This window comes from Balaenoptera ricei, chromosome 6, assembly GCF_028023285.1.
Source record: "Balaenoptera ricei isolate mBalRic1 chromosome 6, mBalRic1.hap2, whole genome shotgun sequence".
NCBI lineage: Eukaryota > Metazoa > Chordata > Mammalia > Artiodactyla > Balaenopteridae > Balaenoptera > Balaenoptera ricei.
Window position 1 is genome coordinate 30,707,415 of NC_082644.1, and position 19,836 is coordinate 30,727,250.

Here is a 19,836-nt window from a genome sequence, read left to right on the forward strand (position 1 = left end):
TACTTTCTTGTTTCCTGCTTCTACTTATTGACCTTCTGTTTCAGAGAAGTTCTTTTAACATTTCTTGTAAGGCCTATCTGGTGATGATGAACTCCTTTAGCTTTTGGTTGTCTGGAAAACTATCTCTGCCTTACTTCTGAAGGATCACTCTGCCAGTAGGGTATTATTGGTTGGCAGTTTTCATCTGTCAGCCTTTGGATATATCATAACACTTCCTTCTGGCCTGCAGAGTTTCTGCCGAAAACTCTGATAGTCTTTTGGGGTTCCCTGGTACATAACAAGTTGTTTTTCCCTTGCTGCTTTTAAGAATCTCTCCTTGTCTTTAACTTTTGATATTTTAATTTTAATGTGTCTGATGTGGGTCTCTTTAGGTTCCTCTTACTTGGGTCTCTTTAGGTTCCTCTTATTTGGTACTCTCTATGCTTCCTAGATCTGATGTCTGTTTCTTTCCCCAGGTTAGGAAAGTTTCCTGCAATTATTTCTTCAAATAAGTTTTCTGCCTCTTTCTCTCCTCTCCTTCAGGGACCCCTATAATTTGAAAGCTGGTCCATTTGTTGTTGCCCCATAAGTCTTTTAAGCTATTTTAGCTTTTTTTTTCATTCTTTTTCCTTTTTGCTGCTCTGATTGGATAACTTATATTGCCATAATTTCAAGTTCACTGATCCTTTTTACTGTTTCATCTAGTCTGATGTTGAACCTCTCTATTGAATTTTTCAGTTCAGTTATTGTAGTCTTCAGGTCTATGACCCCTACTTGGTATTTTCTTATAGTTTCTCTCTCTTTGTTGAAATTCTCATTTTGTTTATCCATTGTTCTCCTGAGCTCTGTGAGCATCTTTATGATCATTATTTTGAACTGCTTATAAGGTAAATCACTTACCTCCATTTGATTAAGGTCTTTTCTTGAGGCTTTATCTTGTCCTTTCATTTGGAACATATTCCTGTGTTTCTTCATTTTCTTGACTCTCTGTGTTGGTTTCTATGTATTAGATAAAACAGCCCTTTCTTGCAGTCTTGGAAGAGTGACCTCGTGTAGTAGATGAACTTTATTGTTCAACTCTGTCTTGGTTTTCTCTCATACCTTGGTGTTGTCCAAGCAACCTATTTATTCTTAGCTGCTCCCAGTAGTTGAGGGTACCTCAAGACTTGTCAGTGTTGCAAAGGGGAGGTTCTCAGTCAGCAGGTAGATTCAGGCTGATTGGCAAGAAGAAGCTCAGGGAGGAGCTTTTAAAGTATGCAAATATACCTCTTTCAGGGAAGACTGCTCCCTCTGCCCTGAGCCCTGGTAATAGCCAGGTAAGAAGTGTTTCTTCGTTTGTTACTTTTCTTTCGAACTCATGAACGTAAGCCCTCTGGCCACCAGAGCCAGGCTATAAAGGGATGTGTCCTCTGGACAGCATTCACAACAGTTGGGGTGCACAAGCCCCTGTCTTGGAGACACTGATGACTTGGGGCCTGGTCAGATGGAAAGCATGAAGGGTAGCATCCTCTGGCCTCCTCAGTCTCTGCAGAGGATTGTAATTGGGCCCTGAATGTGTGTTTAATGATAAGCCTGCCACTCAGGCTCCAGTTCTGAAGATAAGCTTATTTGTCTCTTTCACAGTAAGATTAAGAGTGCATTTTAGTCTGCTGTATCTCCACTGTGCCCTGGGGCCATTAGTCATTTAAGAACTATTTCTCCTTTTGTTACAGTGCTACGGGACCCACAATAAGTTCTGCTGTAAGTTCTGTTGACTGCCAGAGCCCAGTGAATAAGAGGTGTCCAACTGGGCAGCAGCCACAAAAATCAGGGTTCCAGAGGGTGCACAAACTCCTTTCCAGGAGATACTGGTGATATGGAGTAAGACAGAGAGAGTACAAAGGTGATGCTCTGGCCTCTTTCTTTGAAGGTATTTAAATAGGCTCTTGTATGATGTTAAATTAGAAGCCTTCAGGCCAAAGCTTTAAGGTAAGGAAGTAGGCCTCTTAAACAGAAACACTGGTTGCTTTTTTGTTGGCTGCCTCTGTGCTGGGTTCGGGGGTAGGTGAGTCTGCATGCATGAGCCCTTTAAGAACTGTTTCTCGGTTCCCTATAGTGGGGGTCCCCAACCCCTGGGCCACGGACCACTACCTGGTCTGTGGCCTGTTAGGAACCGGGCTGCACAGCAGGAGGTGAGTGGTGGCCGAGTGAGTGAAGCTTCATCTGTATTTACAGTTGCTCCCCAGCTCACATTACCACCTGAGCTCTGCCTCCTGTGAGCATTATGGTGAGTTGTATAATTATTTCATTATATATTACAATGTAATAATAATAGAAATAAAGTGCACAATAAATGTAATGTGCTTGAATCTTCCCGAAACCATCCCCCACCCCCCGCCCCAGTCTGTGAAAAAATTGTCTTCCATGAAACTGGTCCCTGGTGCCAAAAAGTTTGGAGACCCCTGCCCTATAGCCTTGTAAATCTCATGGGCACAAGGCTTGTTGGCTTTCAAAGCCAGATATTTTAGGGGCTTGCCTCTCAGGTGCTGGTCTTAAAATTTGGGGTGCCAGCTGTGGTGTTCACACCTTTCACTCCTCAGGGAGCAGGTCAGAGTTGTTAGTCCCTCTTGATTGTGGGTTGCCGTGCAACAGGTGGCTTTTATGTGGATTGTGTCTCAGCCTCTACTATCCATTTCAACGTAGGCTTTTTCTCATTTGCCTGATGTGTAGGAGTTGCTCAGCTAGTTTTTGGGTTTCTTTCAGAGAAAATTGTTTCATATGTAGGTGTAGATTTGGTGTGACTATGGGAGGAGGTGAATTCATGATCCTCTTATGTAGCCACTTTGAACGTTTAATGTAGAACTATTTCTCCCTTCAACTGTCTCAGTTTTTGCTTTGAAATATAGTCAGCTCTGTATCTGCAGGTTTCGTATCCACAGGTTCTGCATCCATGGATTTTGGTATTTGTGGTGAGTCAAGGAACCAGTACCCTACAGATACTGAAGGAAAACTGTATTTTGATATCTGTCATTAATTAGGTTTGTAAATGTTTATCATTTTTATGTCTTGCTGTATTGAACCTTTCATTAATATATATATATATTTTTTTTTTTCTTTGTCTCTTATAACCTCTTTTGACTTAAAGTCTATTTTGTTTGATATTAGTATCCCCAGTCCTGCTCTCTTTCGGTTCCTTTTTGCATGGAGTATCTTTTTCCATCCTTTCACTTTTAGTCTTTTTATCTAAAGTGATTCTCTTATAGACAGCATATGGTTGAAGCCTGTGGTTTTATCAGTTCTTCCAAACTCAGTCTTTTGTTTGGAGGATTTAACCTCTTTACATTTAAATAAGTACTTATAAGGAGAGATTTATTTCTGTCATTTTGCTCTTTGTTTTTTTTGTGTGCGCCCTTAAGCGCTTTTGTCCCTCATTTCCTGCATTTCTGTCTTTTGAGAAGCGCTTAAATTTCTTTCTCATTTGCTTTGATATATATTCTTTAGCTATTTTCTTTGTGGTTATCAGAGGGATTATAAATAATATGCTAAAGTTACAACACTCTTAATTTGAATTTATACCCACATTTCAATAACATACAAAAATTCTGCCTGTTTACAGCTCCATCTCCATTGTTTTTGTTTTTTTATGTCACAGAATTACATCCTTATACTTTTGTGACCCCTGAACATAAACTCATAATTCTGTTAAATGCATTCATCTCTTAAATTTTGTAGAAAACGTGATTTGGAGTTACAGATGAAAGTTATACTCATAGTACCTTTAGACTAATTTTTTAAAATGTTAAATCATGTAGGAAAAGAAGTTCAGTTACAAGCCATTGTTACAATACTAGTAGATTTTATAGGCTCATATACTAATTTTATTGAGATCTTTATTTCTCCACATGGCTTCATGTTACTGTCTAGTGTACTTTTATTTTACTTTACAGGACTGCCTTGAGCATTTCTTGGAGGTCATGTCTAGTGGTAACAAACTTCCTCAGTTTTTGTTTATTTGAAAATGTGTTGATTTCTTCCTCACTTTTTTTTTTTTAATATTTATTTATTTGGCTGCACTAGGTCTTAGTTGCGGAACACAGGATCTTTAGTTGCAGCATGTGAACTCTTATTTGCAGCGCGTGGGATCTAGTTCCCTGACCAGGAATCAAACCCAGTCCCCCTGCATTGGGAGCTCGGAGTCTTAGCCATTGGACCACCAGGGAAGTCCCACTTCCTCACTTTTGAAAGAAAATTTTGCCAGAAGGATTGTTGGTTGATGGTTTTCTTCTTTTAGCACTTTGAATATATTGGCCCGCTGTTTTCTGGCCTCCAAAACTTCTGATGAGAAATCTGCTCTTATATTATTGAGGATCCATTGTATGTGATGATTTGCTTTTCTCTTGCTGCTTTCAAAATCTCTCTTTACCCTTGGTTTTTGAAAATTTGATTATGTCTCATTATGACCCTCTTTGAGTTCATCTTGTTTAGAGTTAGTTGAGCTTCTTGAATGTTAGCATTCATGTCTCTCATCAAGTTTGGGACACTTTTTACCATTCTTTCTTTCTTTTTTTTTTTTTTTTTAATTTTTGGCTGCATTGAGTCTTTGGTGCTACATGCAGGCTTTCTCTAGTTGTGGCGAGCGGGAGCTACTCTTCGTTGCAGTGCGCGGGCTTCTTATTGCATTGGCTTCTCTTGTTGCAGAGCATGGGCTCTAGGTGCGCAGGCTTCAGTAGTTGTGGCATGCGGGCTCAGTATTTGTGGCTCGTAGGCTCTAGAGTGCAGGCTCAGTAGTTGTGGCGTGTGGGCTTAGTTGCTCCGCAGCATGTAGGATCCTCCCGGACCAGGGCTCAAACCTGTGTCCCCGCATTGGCAGGTGAATTCTTAACCACTGCGCCCCCCAGGGAAGCCCTTTACCATTATTTCTTCAAATAGTCTCTCTTCCCCTTTTCCTCTTGCTTTTCCTACTGGTACTCCCACAATGCATACGCTGGTCCTTGTGGTTGTGTCCCACTGGTCCCTTAGGCTTTGTTTGCTTTTCTTCAGTGTTTTTTCTTTCTGTTCCTCAGTCTCCGTTTCCAATGTCTTATCTTCAAGTTCACTGATTCGTTATTCTGTCTGCTCAAATCTGCCTTTGCATTCCTCTGGCGAATTTTTCATTTTAGTTATTGTACTTTTCAGGTCCAGAATTTCTTTTTGGTTTTCTTTCTTTATACTGATGTTTTCCATTTTGTTCACACATCGTCTTCTTAACTTTCTCCACATCTTCCTTTATTTCTTTGAGCATCTTTAAGACTTCTGTTTTAAAGTCTTTGTCTGATATATCTGCCATTAAGTCTTTTTCAGGGACAGATTCTTTTGAATATTTTTTTTTCTTTGAATGGGCCATGCTTTTCTGTTTTTTGTATGCCTTTTGATATTTTGTTGAACACTGGACATTTTAATTTAATAATGTGGTAACTCTGGAAATCAGATTCTCCCCCCTTTTCCCCAGTGTTTACACTTTTTTGTTATTGTTTTAGGTTGTTGTTGTTGTAGGCTGTCTGTGTGCTGAGGATCAGCCTGAAGTGTAAACTTAATGTCTAATTATGTCTTTTCTGAGCTTTTACTTGGGTATGTGCAATCATTTTCTAACTTTCCCCAAATATTTAGTTTGATTTTTCATGTCCTAGTCTTTAATGTCTGACTCCTGAAAAGGAAAAGGCAAAAATGACGGTGGGAAACAAAAAGCAACAGCTCTTTAAATATCCTTAATGCTACCTCAGCCAGAGGGTAGGGGCTTGCAGCAGTGACTACCCTCCTCTTTGTCTGCATCTCTGTGATCAGCAGCCGCAATCAGCAACTGGAGCACAGATACTCAATATTTGGGGGACAGAGTCCTTTTTGCCCACTCTTGCTCCCCTAAGCTGTGTGCAGGTGGCTTCAAGAACATGTGCACAGCTGCCTGCCATGTTGTTGGAGGGGGCATGGGTAGCTACTACTGTGCTAAGAGCTGAAATTGCCCACGATTTACTGTAATGTACGTTTAAGCCTTCTCCATGAAGTTGCAAGCCTTCAGCAGTCTCCAGAGTTCCAAAAAAGTTATATCAGACAGATTCTGCCACTGCAATTGCTTCCTAGTTGGGGAGATAGGTTCCTGGTGCTTCCTACTCTGCCATCTTCATAGAATCCTAGATCATTGAGTTTTAAACTCAAGTCTTGTGTAGATTTGCTTTAAAAGAAAAAAATCTTCTTGTGAACATCTAATTTTGGGCAAAAAAATATATGCTACTAAGACAAATTTGCAAATAATAAATAAAACTATAAAACCATAAAACCCATATCCCCAATTCATTCAAAATAGCATCATTAATTGTAATGGACCAATGATGTTTTGCTCAAAGTAAGTTACTGCTATGAATGAGAATATGCAGGTTATCTTTTTATTTTGTGGTAATATATACATAACATAAAACTTACCATTTTAACCCTTTTAGAGTATATAGTTTAGTTCACATTGTTGTGCAACCATCACATCATTATCCATCTCTAAAATAATTTCATTGTCCCACAGAGAAACTTTGTACCCAGTAAACAATAACTCCGCATTTTTCCCTTTCTCAGCCACAAGTTCTTTCTTGAGTTCTGCATATCTATCCTTTAATGTGATTACTTAGTTCTCTTATCAGTTTGCTCTGTTGGAAATACCTTGAAATTTTCATCCGTAGTTTGCTGTGTTATTGTTTAGTATTCACTTGGAAGGAACTCATTTATATGAAGATTACCTCTGTTCTTTTTTTCATTAGCTTTATTTAATTTTCAAAACACAAATACAAAAGAGCATGTTGTAGTCTCTCAGATGACATAGAATATACTTATAGTGATATTTTAAATTAGCATTAAAACAAAGTTTAAAAAGTTTCTACGGGCTTTATACAAGTTTTGAATTACCAGTGTGAAGATATAGTTAGGTTATTCTTTATAGACATGGTATATGGTCGTAAGAACATAGGCTAATGTAGTGGAATTAGAAATAGAAAAGGAGGGATAGCTATGTGGGGGAGCAGAAAAGATGACCTTAGATCCAGATGTGAGAGGAGTAATAGAGCAAGGGTGACCCTCAAGAAATGGAACCTGCTATATCAGGGGACAGATTTTATCATTAACAAGAGTAGGGAAATTTGAAGGAAAAACTAATTTGAAGAAGAAAACATTTGATGCTTTATCAAGTTAAATTTACCTTGCAGGAAGAAGAGAGATGATTAAAGGTGTGTTTTAGGAGTTACTGGCATAAAAGAGCTAAGATTAATCATCAAATATTCTTCTGGAATGAGAGAATGCATATTCAGAAGAGCAGAGGCAAGAGTGTTAGGGTTTTCTTCTAACACCGGAGACAAAAGGCAGGGACAGTGGAAGACCCAAGATGTAGAATGAGAATCAGGATAATCATGCCCCAGAAGGAAAGGAAAGCATGTTTAAGATAGTGGGAGTCAGCAGTGTAGAATGTGGCTGATAGCATGATGGCAAGAAAGGATTACAAAAAATAAAATATCATTTATTGTGATTATTTGCTGAAATTTTACTTTTTTCAAGGAAAACAGAGCTATATGTTTTCAGTGCAGAATATCTGATCACAGTGTTGTTTAGAGATTATGCTATTCGTTATTCGTTTGGAATTTTTGCCTCTATTCTCTTCAATTTCGCAAGAATCTCTTTCTTAGTATAAAATGCTCTGTGATACTTCACTTGTTTTAGAAGTTGAAGGTAGCTGATTTATTTTGTTTTTAGGTTCATCATATCTTTTAAAATAGTTTGAGGTGTCTTGGGATATCAGACATTTAGGTTGGAACACTTTAAATATTCCAGCCTAAACAGACATTTTAATTTTACAAAGTACTCCTGTTATAATTTATTTTATAGCTGTTTCTAATATGTAGAAAAATGGTATTATAACTTGGTTAGGTTTGTTTTATATTGAGATTAATGATTGCAGTGTTAGTAGCCACATTGGTTTTAAGAAAAATCTTACTAGTTTTAATGGGAAGAGAGTAAGAAGGATAAAATGGGAATGGTTTGAAGAAATTTATAGATATTAGTTGAAACTCTTGTTAGTGGTTTCTTAATTGAAGTAATTATTTGTGGCATTTGCTTTTTAGAAAATCATTTCGAGAAATATACCAAGCAGATTCTGAAGGATGGGAATTGTCAAAAGATCTGAGAAGTCATCTTGGACATTTAGAATCAGAACTTCAGTTTCTAAGTACGCTTACTGGCATCAGTATAAGACATTACTCCAAGAAGACAGAGGACCTAACGAGCACTGAGATGACAGAAAAGAGTAAGCATTAGATTTTTTCTTTTTTCTTTTTATTTTTTTTGGCTGCGCTGTGTGGCTTGTGGGATCTTAGTTTCCCGACCAGAGATTGAACCTGGGCCCACGGCAGTGAAAGTGCTGAGTCTTAACCACTATGCATCCAGGGAATTTCCAGAGTAAGCATTAATTTTAATCTAGAAGTGGTATTGAAGTTTACCTTATTATACATAGGAAATTGGTTGTCTTATCATTGAATTAAAATTCTGCAAGATAACGATTTGAATGTGTGGTTGTGGTAAACTTGTTTTGTCAAGTGTCTATTCAATATCACAGTGTGTGTAATACTCTTAAAAGCTGCCTGAGGTAGATATTAAAGAAGACACAGTCTGTCATTAAGTAACTTAATAGTCAAGTAACAGCCATAAGCAATTTTAAGAACAGTAGCAGCATTAATTTGTAAATCTTAGCTGTTGTTCACTACTGACATGAGAGCAGTGTCATCTGTGGTGCTCTGCTGCTAATGAACATGGCCTTGTGGCCAAGATAAATATTTCAAGAGCTGGACCATTTGGCAGAGGAGGGTTTCTGGTCCCAATGACTTACGTTTTATTACCAAGGATCTGTGATGCACTAACAAGTAAGGGGAAGCTAATTCAGCTGTGCGATTGGATGTTGGGAACTTGGTTTAGAAGAAGGAATCACTTTAGGAAATGCTTCCTGATTTTTCCACCAAAATAACCCTTATGACCAGGGAGAGGAAGAGTGACCCTCAGAAGGTGGTGGGCAGCTCACCTCAGTGAAACTTTGAATTACATGTAGAAATGAAATTTAGACACTTCAAGTACTTGAAAGGAATAGATGGAATACAGAGAATATGGAGAGTGAGATTTTACTGTACAAAAGTCTCAGTCTTTCTATTTTGTGCCCCAGGTTTACCCCATCTGTAGAGGTACTTGGTGGTGCCCATTCAGAATGCCTTTGAATGGGCTTGATTCTGAGCTTTCCCCATTGCTGGCTTAGGTTTTAATTTTCCTGGATCTGCCAGGTTAGTTCCACTTTTTCGTGTAATATCTAGCTTATCCATCTGATTTTCAGCTTCTAAAATTAGGTTACTCTCATCTTTTTCTCTTTATCCTTGTAAAATTGTGCCCTTCTGGGGGAAGGGGCAACATAGGGGTAGATTAAGAGGTACAGACCATTAGATATAAAACAAGCTACGAGGATATATTATACAACATGGGGAATATAGCCAATATTTTATAATAACTGTAAATGGAGTATAACCTTTAAAAATTGTGAATCACTATATTGTCCACGTGTAATGTATATGTATTGTACAGCAACTATACTTCAGTTTAAAAAAAAAAGAGAATCGTGGGGACTTCCCTGGTGGCACAGTGGTTAAGAATCTGCTTGCCAATGCATGGGACACGGGTTTGAGCCCTGGTCCCGGAAGATCCCACATGCCGCGGAGCAGCTAAGTCCATGTGCCACAACTACTGAGCCTGTGCTCTAGAGCCCGCGAGCCACAGCTACTGAGCCCGTGTGCCACAACTACTGAAGCCCACTCGCCTAGAGCCCGCATGCCTCAACTACTGAGCCCATGTGCTGTAACTACTGAAGCCCGCGCGTTCTAGCGCTCACGTGCCGCGACTACTGAGCCTGTGTGCTGCAACTACTGGAGCCTGCATGCCTAGAGCCCATGATCTGCAATAAGAGAAGCCACCACAATGAGAAGCCCTCGCACTGCAACGAAGAGTAGCCCCCACTCACCACAACTGGAGAAAGCCCATGCGCAGCAACGAAGACCCAACGCAGCCAAAAATAAATAAAATTTAAAAAAAAAGAAGCTCTACCTATTTCTGTAAAAAAATAAATAAATAAAAATAAAAATAAAAAAAAAGAGAATTGTGCCCATTTAAAAATACCTTCATTAGCAAAAGTAGATGGTAATAAAGTCAGAATAATGGTTATCTCTTGCTGGGGACATAGTGTATAGCCTGGAAAGGGCATGAGGGAACGTTATGGGGTACTTTAAACTTTCTGTATCTTGATCTTAGTGGTGGTTACATGGGAAACACTTGTAAATATATCTATATCTATATCTATATCTATATATCATACTGTATACTTAAGAATAGGGCATTTTATGCATTTGAGTGTATTCATGTTATACCTAAAAAAAATACTTTTGCTGTCATTTTAGTAAAGTTTTGAGAGTTAACTGAGGTAAATACATGGATTTAATTTATTGTCTAACTAGAACCAGATAATGTTGAAAAAATGAAAAATATCTAACAGTTATCATGATTCAAATTTGTCTAGGGTCATACTAGCATATTTCTGTTTCTTACCTTAATCTTTGGTATAATCGATAACTAGAAAGTACAAGTTGTCTTTAATCTTATTTTGCAAAGGCGATCAATTTGGTGTACATTCTTCCAGGTATTTTCAATGCAAATACATTCTCACACATACACCCACATATATTATAGGTATCCACACAAAATTAAATAATAGATATTTAAAGGAAATTGTTTTTTGCAAACAAAAATATTTATTTTTCTGATTTACAGGTATAAAGAAAGTTCTGCAGAGACACAGATTATCAGGAGATTGCCACATGATTACGTTTCAACTTGAATTTCAGCTTCTGGAAATCCAGGTAAATTAAGAATACATTGTGATAGATAACACAGATTCTGCTGCTATGAAATAAAAACTCCCACACCCCAGTCTTCAGCAGTGGCTGAGTTGAGGAGACGTTCTTGAGCTAGGGCCCCCTTGTAGCACATTTGTGCAAAGTGGTACCATTAAAAAAATTTTTAAGTATGAATACCCCAGCAACTGCATACAGTAGGATTGTTGCTGAGAGCATAGTGCTTTATTGGAGGGCAGGTAGTAAGATGTTCCTGGGCTTCCAGTGCAAGCCCTGAGGTCATGGGAACAGTCTTGGATGCCCTCAGTCGTCAGCTGATATCTCAGTCATCTATTATCTATTATCTATTGCTGCTTAACATTTTCTCCCAAATTTAACAGCTTAAACCAATAAAACACATTTATTATCTCACAATTTTCTGTGTGTCAGGTATTTGGGAGCAGCACAGTTGGTGTTCTTGCTCAGGGCCTCTCCTATAGTTGTGGCCATGTGGGATTACTACAACCTGAAGACTGCTCAGGGCTGGAGGGTTAGACTTCAAGGTGGTTCACGGTTATGCCAGCAAGTTATACAGGACTGCTGAGAAACAACATGGGAGGAAGATACTCTTGGTTAGGATTTTCACATAAAATCAGAAAGCAGACAGAATATTAACATGCAGCCCCTGGCCAGGATAGGGCAGAACAAGACTCAGACATCTTCAAAGTCTGGCTCCAAGAAGAATGGGATCCAGGCATAATTTTGAGAAATGATCAATCCTGGGCACATGCTTTGATAGCAAAAGGCAATTTCAACCCGTTGGTTTTATGAGTTTGGGCCTACAGGGAGTATGTGTAGAGGAGAGGAACAGGGAAGGGCAGGCACGCTGCCTTGGCCTCAGTTCATCAGATAACTAAAGTGGATGTAGACCAGTTGTCACAACCAAGTCATATGGATCTGCTGCTTGCTTGCATTCGCAGTCATGTGCCGGGGTTCCTCATGCTTATCCTCAGCCACAGAAACATCCTCAAGTTGTCCCTTTTTGTATGCAACAGGAGTTGATGTCACATATCAAAAACTGCCCCCAACTAGTCAGGAGTAATTGGGTCCAGGTATCTGGGCTAGAGGTTTTGCTTCTTGAATACTCTTTGCAGTCTATGTCCCTGGTTGTCACCACAGACCCTGGCAGGCTGAGAACTGACTGAGGGATATCTAGGCCTCTCATCTGATGGCAGAGTTTCCAGCTTGCTCCCACCTCAGAGTATCCCCTTTTAGTCTGTCAAAGTGACCAAGAACATCCACAGTGTGGCATTGCCAAAGCCGGTTGAGTAGGATGTCATGGACATGGGTGATGAGTGTCCCTAGGGAAGGTAAACTGTTCCCAGGTTGGCACCAGGCCTTGGAGCCATGCAGAGTCACCAAGATGATATTGTAGTTCTGTATGACCTCAAAAATCATCTGCTGAAGACTAAAACAGAATATGGACCCAAATGGGTTGATCTCATTTAGGATGAAAAGCCCATGCCAGGACTCCAGACTCTCCTTTGTGTGGCCCAGGAATTCCTGGATGTTGTCTCATTGCATAAGGATGCATAGTTGGACAACTGCCTTTTCTTTCTTTATGCCTAATGTGATCCTAAGCTCAGAGTGGTGAGATACCAAATGCTTACCTGCATTCTGGCCTCCATTAATGGCCAGGCCTATAATCTGTGTCGGGTTGGCAGAGTCAGACGTCTGAGGTCTAGTTCAGTGTCTGAGAACATCTGCACTATCAGTGTATACATTGTCCAGGAAACTGCTCAGGGGCATCCTAGTAGCCTTGGGGTCCTACAGGCTTTTTCTGCTGTTGGCATTCACCTTTTTTATAGTCACTCCCTGACTTATCTGGAGAGAAGCTAGACTGCTAGCAAAATTAGGCTTATCCTTGGGAGGCTGTCCACAAGTCCAACTGAAAAAAGAAAGACCATCTGAAGTTGAGGTGAACGAGCTGCTCAGTGGAGCTATACATTCCAGGATAGGTTGTGGCCAAAGATTGATTAGTGTGCTCATTAGTGGGGCTTTGGCCTGAGAGATAAAATAGACTGGAATATTTTAATTTCATTTTGTTGAAGTTCCATACTGTGGTCACCTTAAGCCTCTGAAGAAAAGCATCAAGTGGTAATTTGATCACATCATGAGTTAGATCAAGGATGAGGTTTGAGTTTGGGGGCATTTTTTAGAATGTAACGTGCTTCTGAAGAATGGCTATTACCTGACCAGAGGCATTCCCAGCATGAACTGGCACTGAGCCCCTGCAGCTCCCACAGTAGCTTAGCTTGATGGTCCTGGGTGGCCACCATGAAGCCACATAGACAGGACCAGAGCCGTGTGGGCCCTACCATACAGGACGTGCTACCCCTGCTATAGTGGCTATGCTTCCTACCTCCTACCAGGCAGTAATGGCACCAGCCCAGACCTCACCTTTTAAGCTAATATTCTGATCCTCATACCACCAAAGCATGATTGAAAATTTTGTAACCATTTAGTATTGGCCTAAAGTTATACTGTTAGCTCACATGCTGAATGAATTAGAATTAGTTGAGCTGCACATAACAGAAAACTTAAAAATAAGGAAGGTTCAGAGTACTAGAAGTTTATTTCTCTATTGCTTAAACAAAATTGCAGGATATGTTTTCAAGGGCTAGTATGGTGGTTTCATGATCATCAGGCTCTGCCATCACACATGTGACTTCCAAATCATGGTGCAATTATCACTTTAGCATTTCAGACATTGAAAAAGGGCTGAGCAAACCAGGGCTCATCTTTTCTATTGAAGGACACTTCTCAGAAGTTGTAACACCCATCATTTTCACCTACATTCCAATGGCCATTAAATTAGTGCAAGGGAGGCTGGGAATTTAGTCTTCATTATGCATGGCCATGTAGCCAGTGAAAAAATTGGAGCAAGAATGAAGTACAAATATTGGGGACTACCAGCAGTTTCTGTCCTACGTGCTTTAGGGGATGCAGGGGAAAAAAAATCTAAGGAGAGGAACAATTTATATTCTTTGAAAGACATAGAACACAGTAATTGCTGAATCTCTAAAGGGACATAAGTTGTCATTATATACATTTCAAAGTATGTAGGTGCTTTTCAACTGCTTGGTTTTACCTAATTTGCTACAAAAAGAGCATGCTGTCCCAGGCTATGTTAAGAACACTCCCTTTCTCTCTGCACCTTTCCAGTTTTATGATTTTTTTTATTTATTGGTAAACCCTCAGATGTTCTAGACCTACTTGGGTAAGTATATTTTTAGAACTATATCTCTAGTGGAATTGCCAGCTTAAAGGAGATTTACATGTAAATTCTGATTGATAGTACCAAACTGCCTTCTAAAATAATTTTACCATTTTACGTGTTGAGCAGATTTTTATAGTTGAGACTGATAGAAAAAAAGCAGTCGTAAATAAATAGCAACCTTCTGTGTTCTAAAACACTTTTTAAAACAAAATTTCCACTAGAGGGAGATGTTTAACTATCAGAAAATTAAAAAGTAACCTAAACAATAAAATTATCTTACTTATAGAATATTGTTATAATAAAATCATGGTAGTACAATGTTAGAAACCAAAGTGACCTAAAATCATATTAATAGAATGCTGGCACCAAAAGTGACCTTATAGATTATCTAGGTCAACCCTCTTATAGGGAAATACACCCAGAATGTTTGAATGATTACCCATGTTGGCACAGCTCTTATTGTCAGATGCAGTTGGAGCATACAACTCTTTTCCCCAGATTTACTCTCTGGTGTTGTTAGTGCTATTGTACTGTTTGTGAGGAGTTACAAGAACGTGAGAATTAACATGTGTCAGCATTCATAGTCCATGCAGCATAATAAGTCAAATGGGTGGCAGTTTCTGGGGGAAGTGACAGTTAAGTATGTTTTCATAACTACTCTCCCTGAAATGCAATGAAATGAAAAAAAAGATTCAAAAATAGGGAAAATTTTAAATTAAAAAGAATATTTGGTCCTGGCACAATTTCAACTACTGGGAGCTATAAAAAATAAAATTGGCAGCTTGGATAATCACAAAGGTTTGAGAGACAACCAAGAACTAGGGCAGGGTTGAACAGTAAGGTTCATCTCCTACACAAGGCCAGCCCTTCAAGACTGGAGAGGTGACTGTTTCATCTAATGCATAGAAACCAACATAGATAATCAAGTAAAATGAAGAAACAGGGGAATATGTTCAAAACAAGAAAGAACAAGATAAAACCTCAGGAAAAATCCTTAATGAAACAGAGATCAGTAATTTACCTGATAAAGAGTTCAAAGTAATGGTCATAAAGGTGCTAGCCAAACTCAGGAGAAGAATGGATGAAAACATGAACTTCAACAAAGATATGGAAAATATAAGAAAGTTCCAAACAGAAGTCCCCAAGCTAAAGAGTACAGTAACTGAACTGAAAAATACATCGGAGATTTTAACAGCAGACAACATGAGACAGAAGAAGAGATCAGTGAACTCAAAGACAGGGCACAGGAGTTCACCAAATCAAAGCAGCAAAAAAGAAAAAGAATGAAAAAAAAGTGAAGATAGCTTAAGGGGTTTATGGGACAACATGAAGTGTGCTAACATTCACATTATAAGGAGTCTCAGAAGGAGAAGAGAAAGGGTCTGAAAACATATTTGAAGAAATAATGGTGGAAAACTTCCCTAAACTGTAAAAACAGTTAGCCAGATCCAGGAACCCCCGAGAGTTCCAAATAATAGGAACCGCAAAAACCCCACACCGACACATTAAAATTAAAATATCAAAATTTGAAAACAAGGAGAGACTCTTAAAAGCAGCAAGAGAAAAACAATTGTTATGTACAAGGGAACACCCTAAAGACCTTAAGCAGATTTTTCAGCGGAAACTTTGCAGGTCAGATGAGAGTGGCATATGTATTCAAAGTGCTGAAAGAAAAAAATTTCCAACCAAGAATTATCAACCTGGCAAAGTTATCATTCAGAATCGAAGAAGAGGTAAAAGAATTTTGCAGATAAGCAAAAGCTAAAGGAGTTCATCACCACTAAACCAGCCTTAAAAGAAATGTTAAAGGGATTTCTTTAAGCTGAAAAGAAATGGCACTAATTAGTAACAGGAAAACGTGAAAGTATAAATCTCACTGGTAAATGTAAATATGTAGTATCGGTAGTGAATTCATCACTTATAAAGCTAATACAAAGGTTAAAAGACAAAAATAGTAAAAACAACTAAGTACAATAATTATTTAAGGGATATACATGATAAAAATATGTAAAACGTAAAATCAAGAACATAAAACGTTGAGGGGGAGAGTAAACATGTAGAGCTTTGGAATGTGTTTAAGTTGTTATCAACTTAAAAGAGACTGTTATAAATGTAAGTTGTTATTTGTAAGCCTCATGGTAACCATAAAGCTGAAACCTATAGTAGATACACAAAAGGTAATGAGAAAGGAATATTAGCATACTACTAAAGAAGGTCATTTAACCACAAAGGAAGAAAGCAAGAGAAGAACAGAGAAACTACAAAACACTAGAAAACAATGAACAAAGTGACATTAAGTACATATCTATCAATAATTACTTTAAATGTAAATGGACTAAATTCTCCAATCAAAAGAAATAGAGTAGATGAACAAATAAAAAACAAGACCCCTCTGTACGCTGCCTACAAGAGACTCACTTCAGGGCTTCCCTGGTGGCGCAGTGGTTAAGAATCCACCTGCCAATGCAGGGGACATGGGTTCGAGCCCTGGTCCGGGAAGATCCCACATGCCGCGGAGCAACTAAGCCCGTGCACCACAACTACTGAGCCTGTGCTCTAGAGCCCGTGAGCCACAACTACTGAGCCCATATGCCACAACTACTGAAGCCCATGCACCTAGGGCCTGTGCTCTGCAACAAGAGAAGCCACCACAATGAGAAGCCCATGCACTGCAACGAAGAGTAGCCCCCGCTCGCCGCAACTAGAGAAAAGCCCTCATGCAGCAATGATGGCCCAACACAGCCAAAAATAAATAAATAAATAAAATTAAAAAAAAAAAAAGAGAGAGACTCACTTCAGGTGTAAGGACACACACAGACTGAAAGTGAAGGGGTGGAAAAATATATTCCATGCAAATGAAAACCAGAAGAAATCTGTGGTAGCTATACTTATATCAGACAAAATAGACTTTTAAAAAAAGGCGATAATAAGGGACAGGAGGGCACTACATCATGCTAAAGGGGTCAATTCAATAAGAGGATATAACATTTATAAATATTTATGCACCCAGCAGAGGAGCACCTACATATACAAAGCAAATATTGACAGACCTAAAGGAGAAACAGACAGCAATATAATAATAATTGGGGACCTTAAATTGATCATACATCAATGGATAGATCAGGGAGAAAATCAATAAGGAAACATTGACCTTAAAGAACACGTTAGACCAGGTTGACTTAACAGAATTACATAGAACATTCCTTCCAAAAGCAACACCATACACATTCTTTTCAGGTATATATGGAACATTCTCCAGGATAGAACATATATTCTTAACTTATATGTTATAAGTCTTAAATATAAAAAAGTTGAAATGATGTCAAGCATCTTTTCCAACCACAGTGGTATGGCTAGAAATCAATTACAAGAAGAATGCTGGAAATTTCACAAATATGTGGAGATTAAAAACATGCTACTGAACAACCAATGGGTCAAAAAAGAAATGGAAGCAAAATAAAGAAATACCTTGAGACTAATGAAAATGGAAATACAACATACCAAAACTTATGGGCTGCAGTAAAAGCAGTTCTGAAAGGGAAGACCATAGCAATATATGCCCATCTGAAGAAACAAGAAAAATCTCAAACAACCTAACTTCATACCTCAAGGAACTGAGGTATAAAGATAAAGAAGAACAAATGAAGCCCAGAGTTACCAGAAGGAAGGGAATAACATAGATCAGAGGGAATTCCCTGGTGTTCCAGTGGTTGGGACTCTGTGCTATCACTGCCAAGGGCCTGGGTTTGACCCCTGGTGGGGGAACTAAGATCCTGCAAGCCACTTGGTGGGGCCAAAAACAAACAAATAAACAAGGCAAACAAAAAACCTATGAACATAGATCAGAACAGAAACAAGTGAAATAGAGACTAAAAAGACTTTAGAAAAGATCAGTGAAATTAAGAGCAGATTCTTTGAAAGGATAATCAAAATTGATAAATCTTTAGCTAGACTCGCCAAGAAAAAAAAAAACTCAAATAAAATCAGAAATGAAAGGTGAGTCATTACAACTGCTACCACAGGAATACCAAGGATCATAAGAGACTACTGTGAACAATTATGCACCAACAAATGGATAAACTCTTAAAAACAACCTTCCAAGACTGAATCAGGAAAAAATAGAAAATCTGAACAGACCAGTTACTAATAGGGAGATTGAATCACTAATTTAAAACCTCCCAACTAACTAAAATCCAGGACCAGATGGCTTCACTGATGACTGCTACCAAACATTTAAAGAGGAATTAATACCAGTGCTTCTCAAACTCTTCCAAAAAGAGGAGGAACACTTCTGAACTTACTTTACAAGGCCAACTTACCCTGATATCCCAAACAGACAAGGGCACAGAAAAGAAAATTATAAGCCAATATCCCTGGTGAACATAGATGTAAAAATCTTCAACAAAATATTAGCAAACTAAATTCAGCAATACATTAGAAGGATCATTCACAATGATCAAGTGGAACTTATTCCAGGGATGCAAGGATGGTTCAACATTTGCAAATCAATTGATGTGCTACACCACATTAACAAAAAAGGATAAACAATCATATGATTATCTCAATAAATGCAGAAAAAGCATTTGATAAAATTCAGCAACCATTTATGGTAATAACCTCAACAAAGTGGGTATAGAAAAGCTTTTGCACAGAAAAGGAAACCATAAACAAGACGAAAAGACAACCCTCAGAATGGGAGAAAATATTTGCAACCGAAGCAACTGACAAAGGACTAATCTCCAAAGTATACAAGCACCTCATGTAGCTCAATATCAGAAAAGCAAACAACCCAATCCAAAAATGGGCATAAGACCTAAATAGACATTTCTCCAAAGAAGATATACAGATTACCAACAAACACATGAAAGGTTGCTCAACATCACTGATTATTAGAGAAATGCAAATCAAAACTACAATGAGGTATCACCTCACACCGGTCAGAATGGCCATCATCAAAAAATCTACAAACAATAAATGCTGGAGAGGGTGTGGAGAAAAGGGAACCCTCTTGCACTGTTGGTTGGAATGTAAATTGATACAACCACTATGGAGGACAGTGTGGAGGTTCCTTAAAAAACTAAAAATAGAACTACTATATGACCCAGCAATCCCACTACTGGGTATATACCCTGAGAAAAGCATAATTCCAAAAGAAACATGTACCACAATGTTCATTGCAGCACTATTTACAATAGCCAGGACATGGAAGCAACCTAAGTGTCCATCGACAGTTGAATGGAATATTACTCAACCATAAAAAGAAACAAAATTGACTTACTTGTAGTGAGGTGGGTGGACCTAGAGTCTGTCATACAGAGTGAAGTAAGTCAGAAAGAGAAAAACAAATACCGTATGCTAACACATATATATGGAATCTAAAAAAAAAAAAAAAGGTTCTGACGAACCTAGGGGCAGAACAGGAATAAAGACTCAGACATAGAGAATGGACTTGAGGACATGGGGAGGGGGAAGGGTAAGCTGGGACGAAGTAAGAGAGTGGCCTTGACATATATACACTACCAAATGTAAAATAGATAGCTAGTGGGAAGCAGCTTCATAGCACAGGGAGATCAGCTTGATGCTTTGTGACCACCTAGAGGGGTAGGATAGGGAGGGTGGGAGGGAGACACAAGAGGGAGGGGATATGGGGATATATGTATATGTATAGCTGAT

At 38.7% G+C, this 19,836-nt stretch overlaps 1 protein-coding gene across 4 annotated transcripts in view; it reads left to right on the forward strand.

The window, feature by feature from the left end:
• CENPP (centromere protein P) overlaps nt 1-19,836 on the forward strand; it is a 224,912-nt gene that overhangs the window by 13,611 nt on the left and 191,465 nt on the right. For all 4 annotated transcript variants that reach the window (XR_009503622.1, XM_059924405.1, XM_059924404.1 and 1 more), the window contains exons 2-3: nt 8,088-8,269; nt 10,822-10,910. Coding sequence is in view for 3 of the 4 variants with exons in the window: in XM_059924405.1 (XP_059780388.1) it covers nt 8,088-8,269; nt 10,822-10,910 (271 nt within the window). In the remaining variant the exon portion in view is untranslated. The remainder of the gene's footprint in view (nt 1-8,087; nt 8,270-10,821; nt 10,911-19,836) is intronic.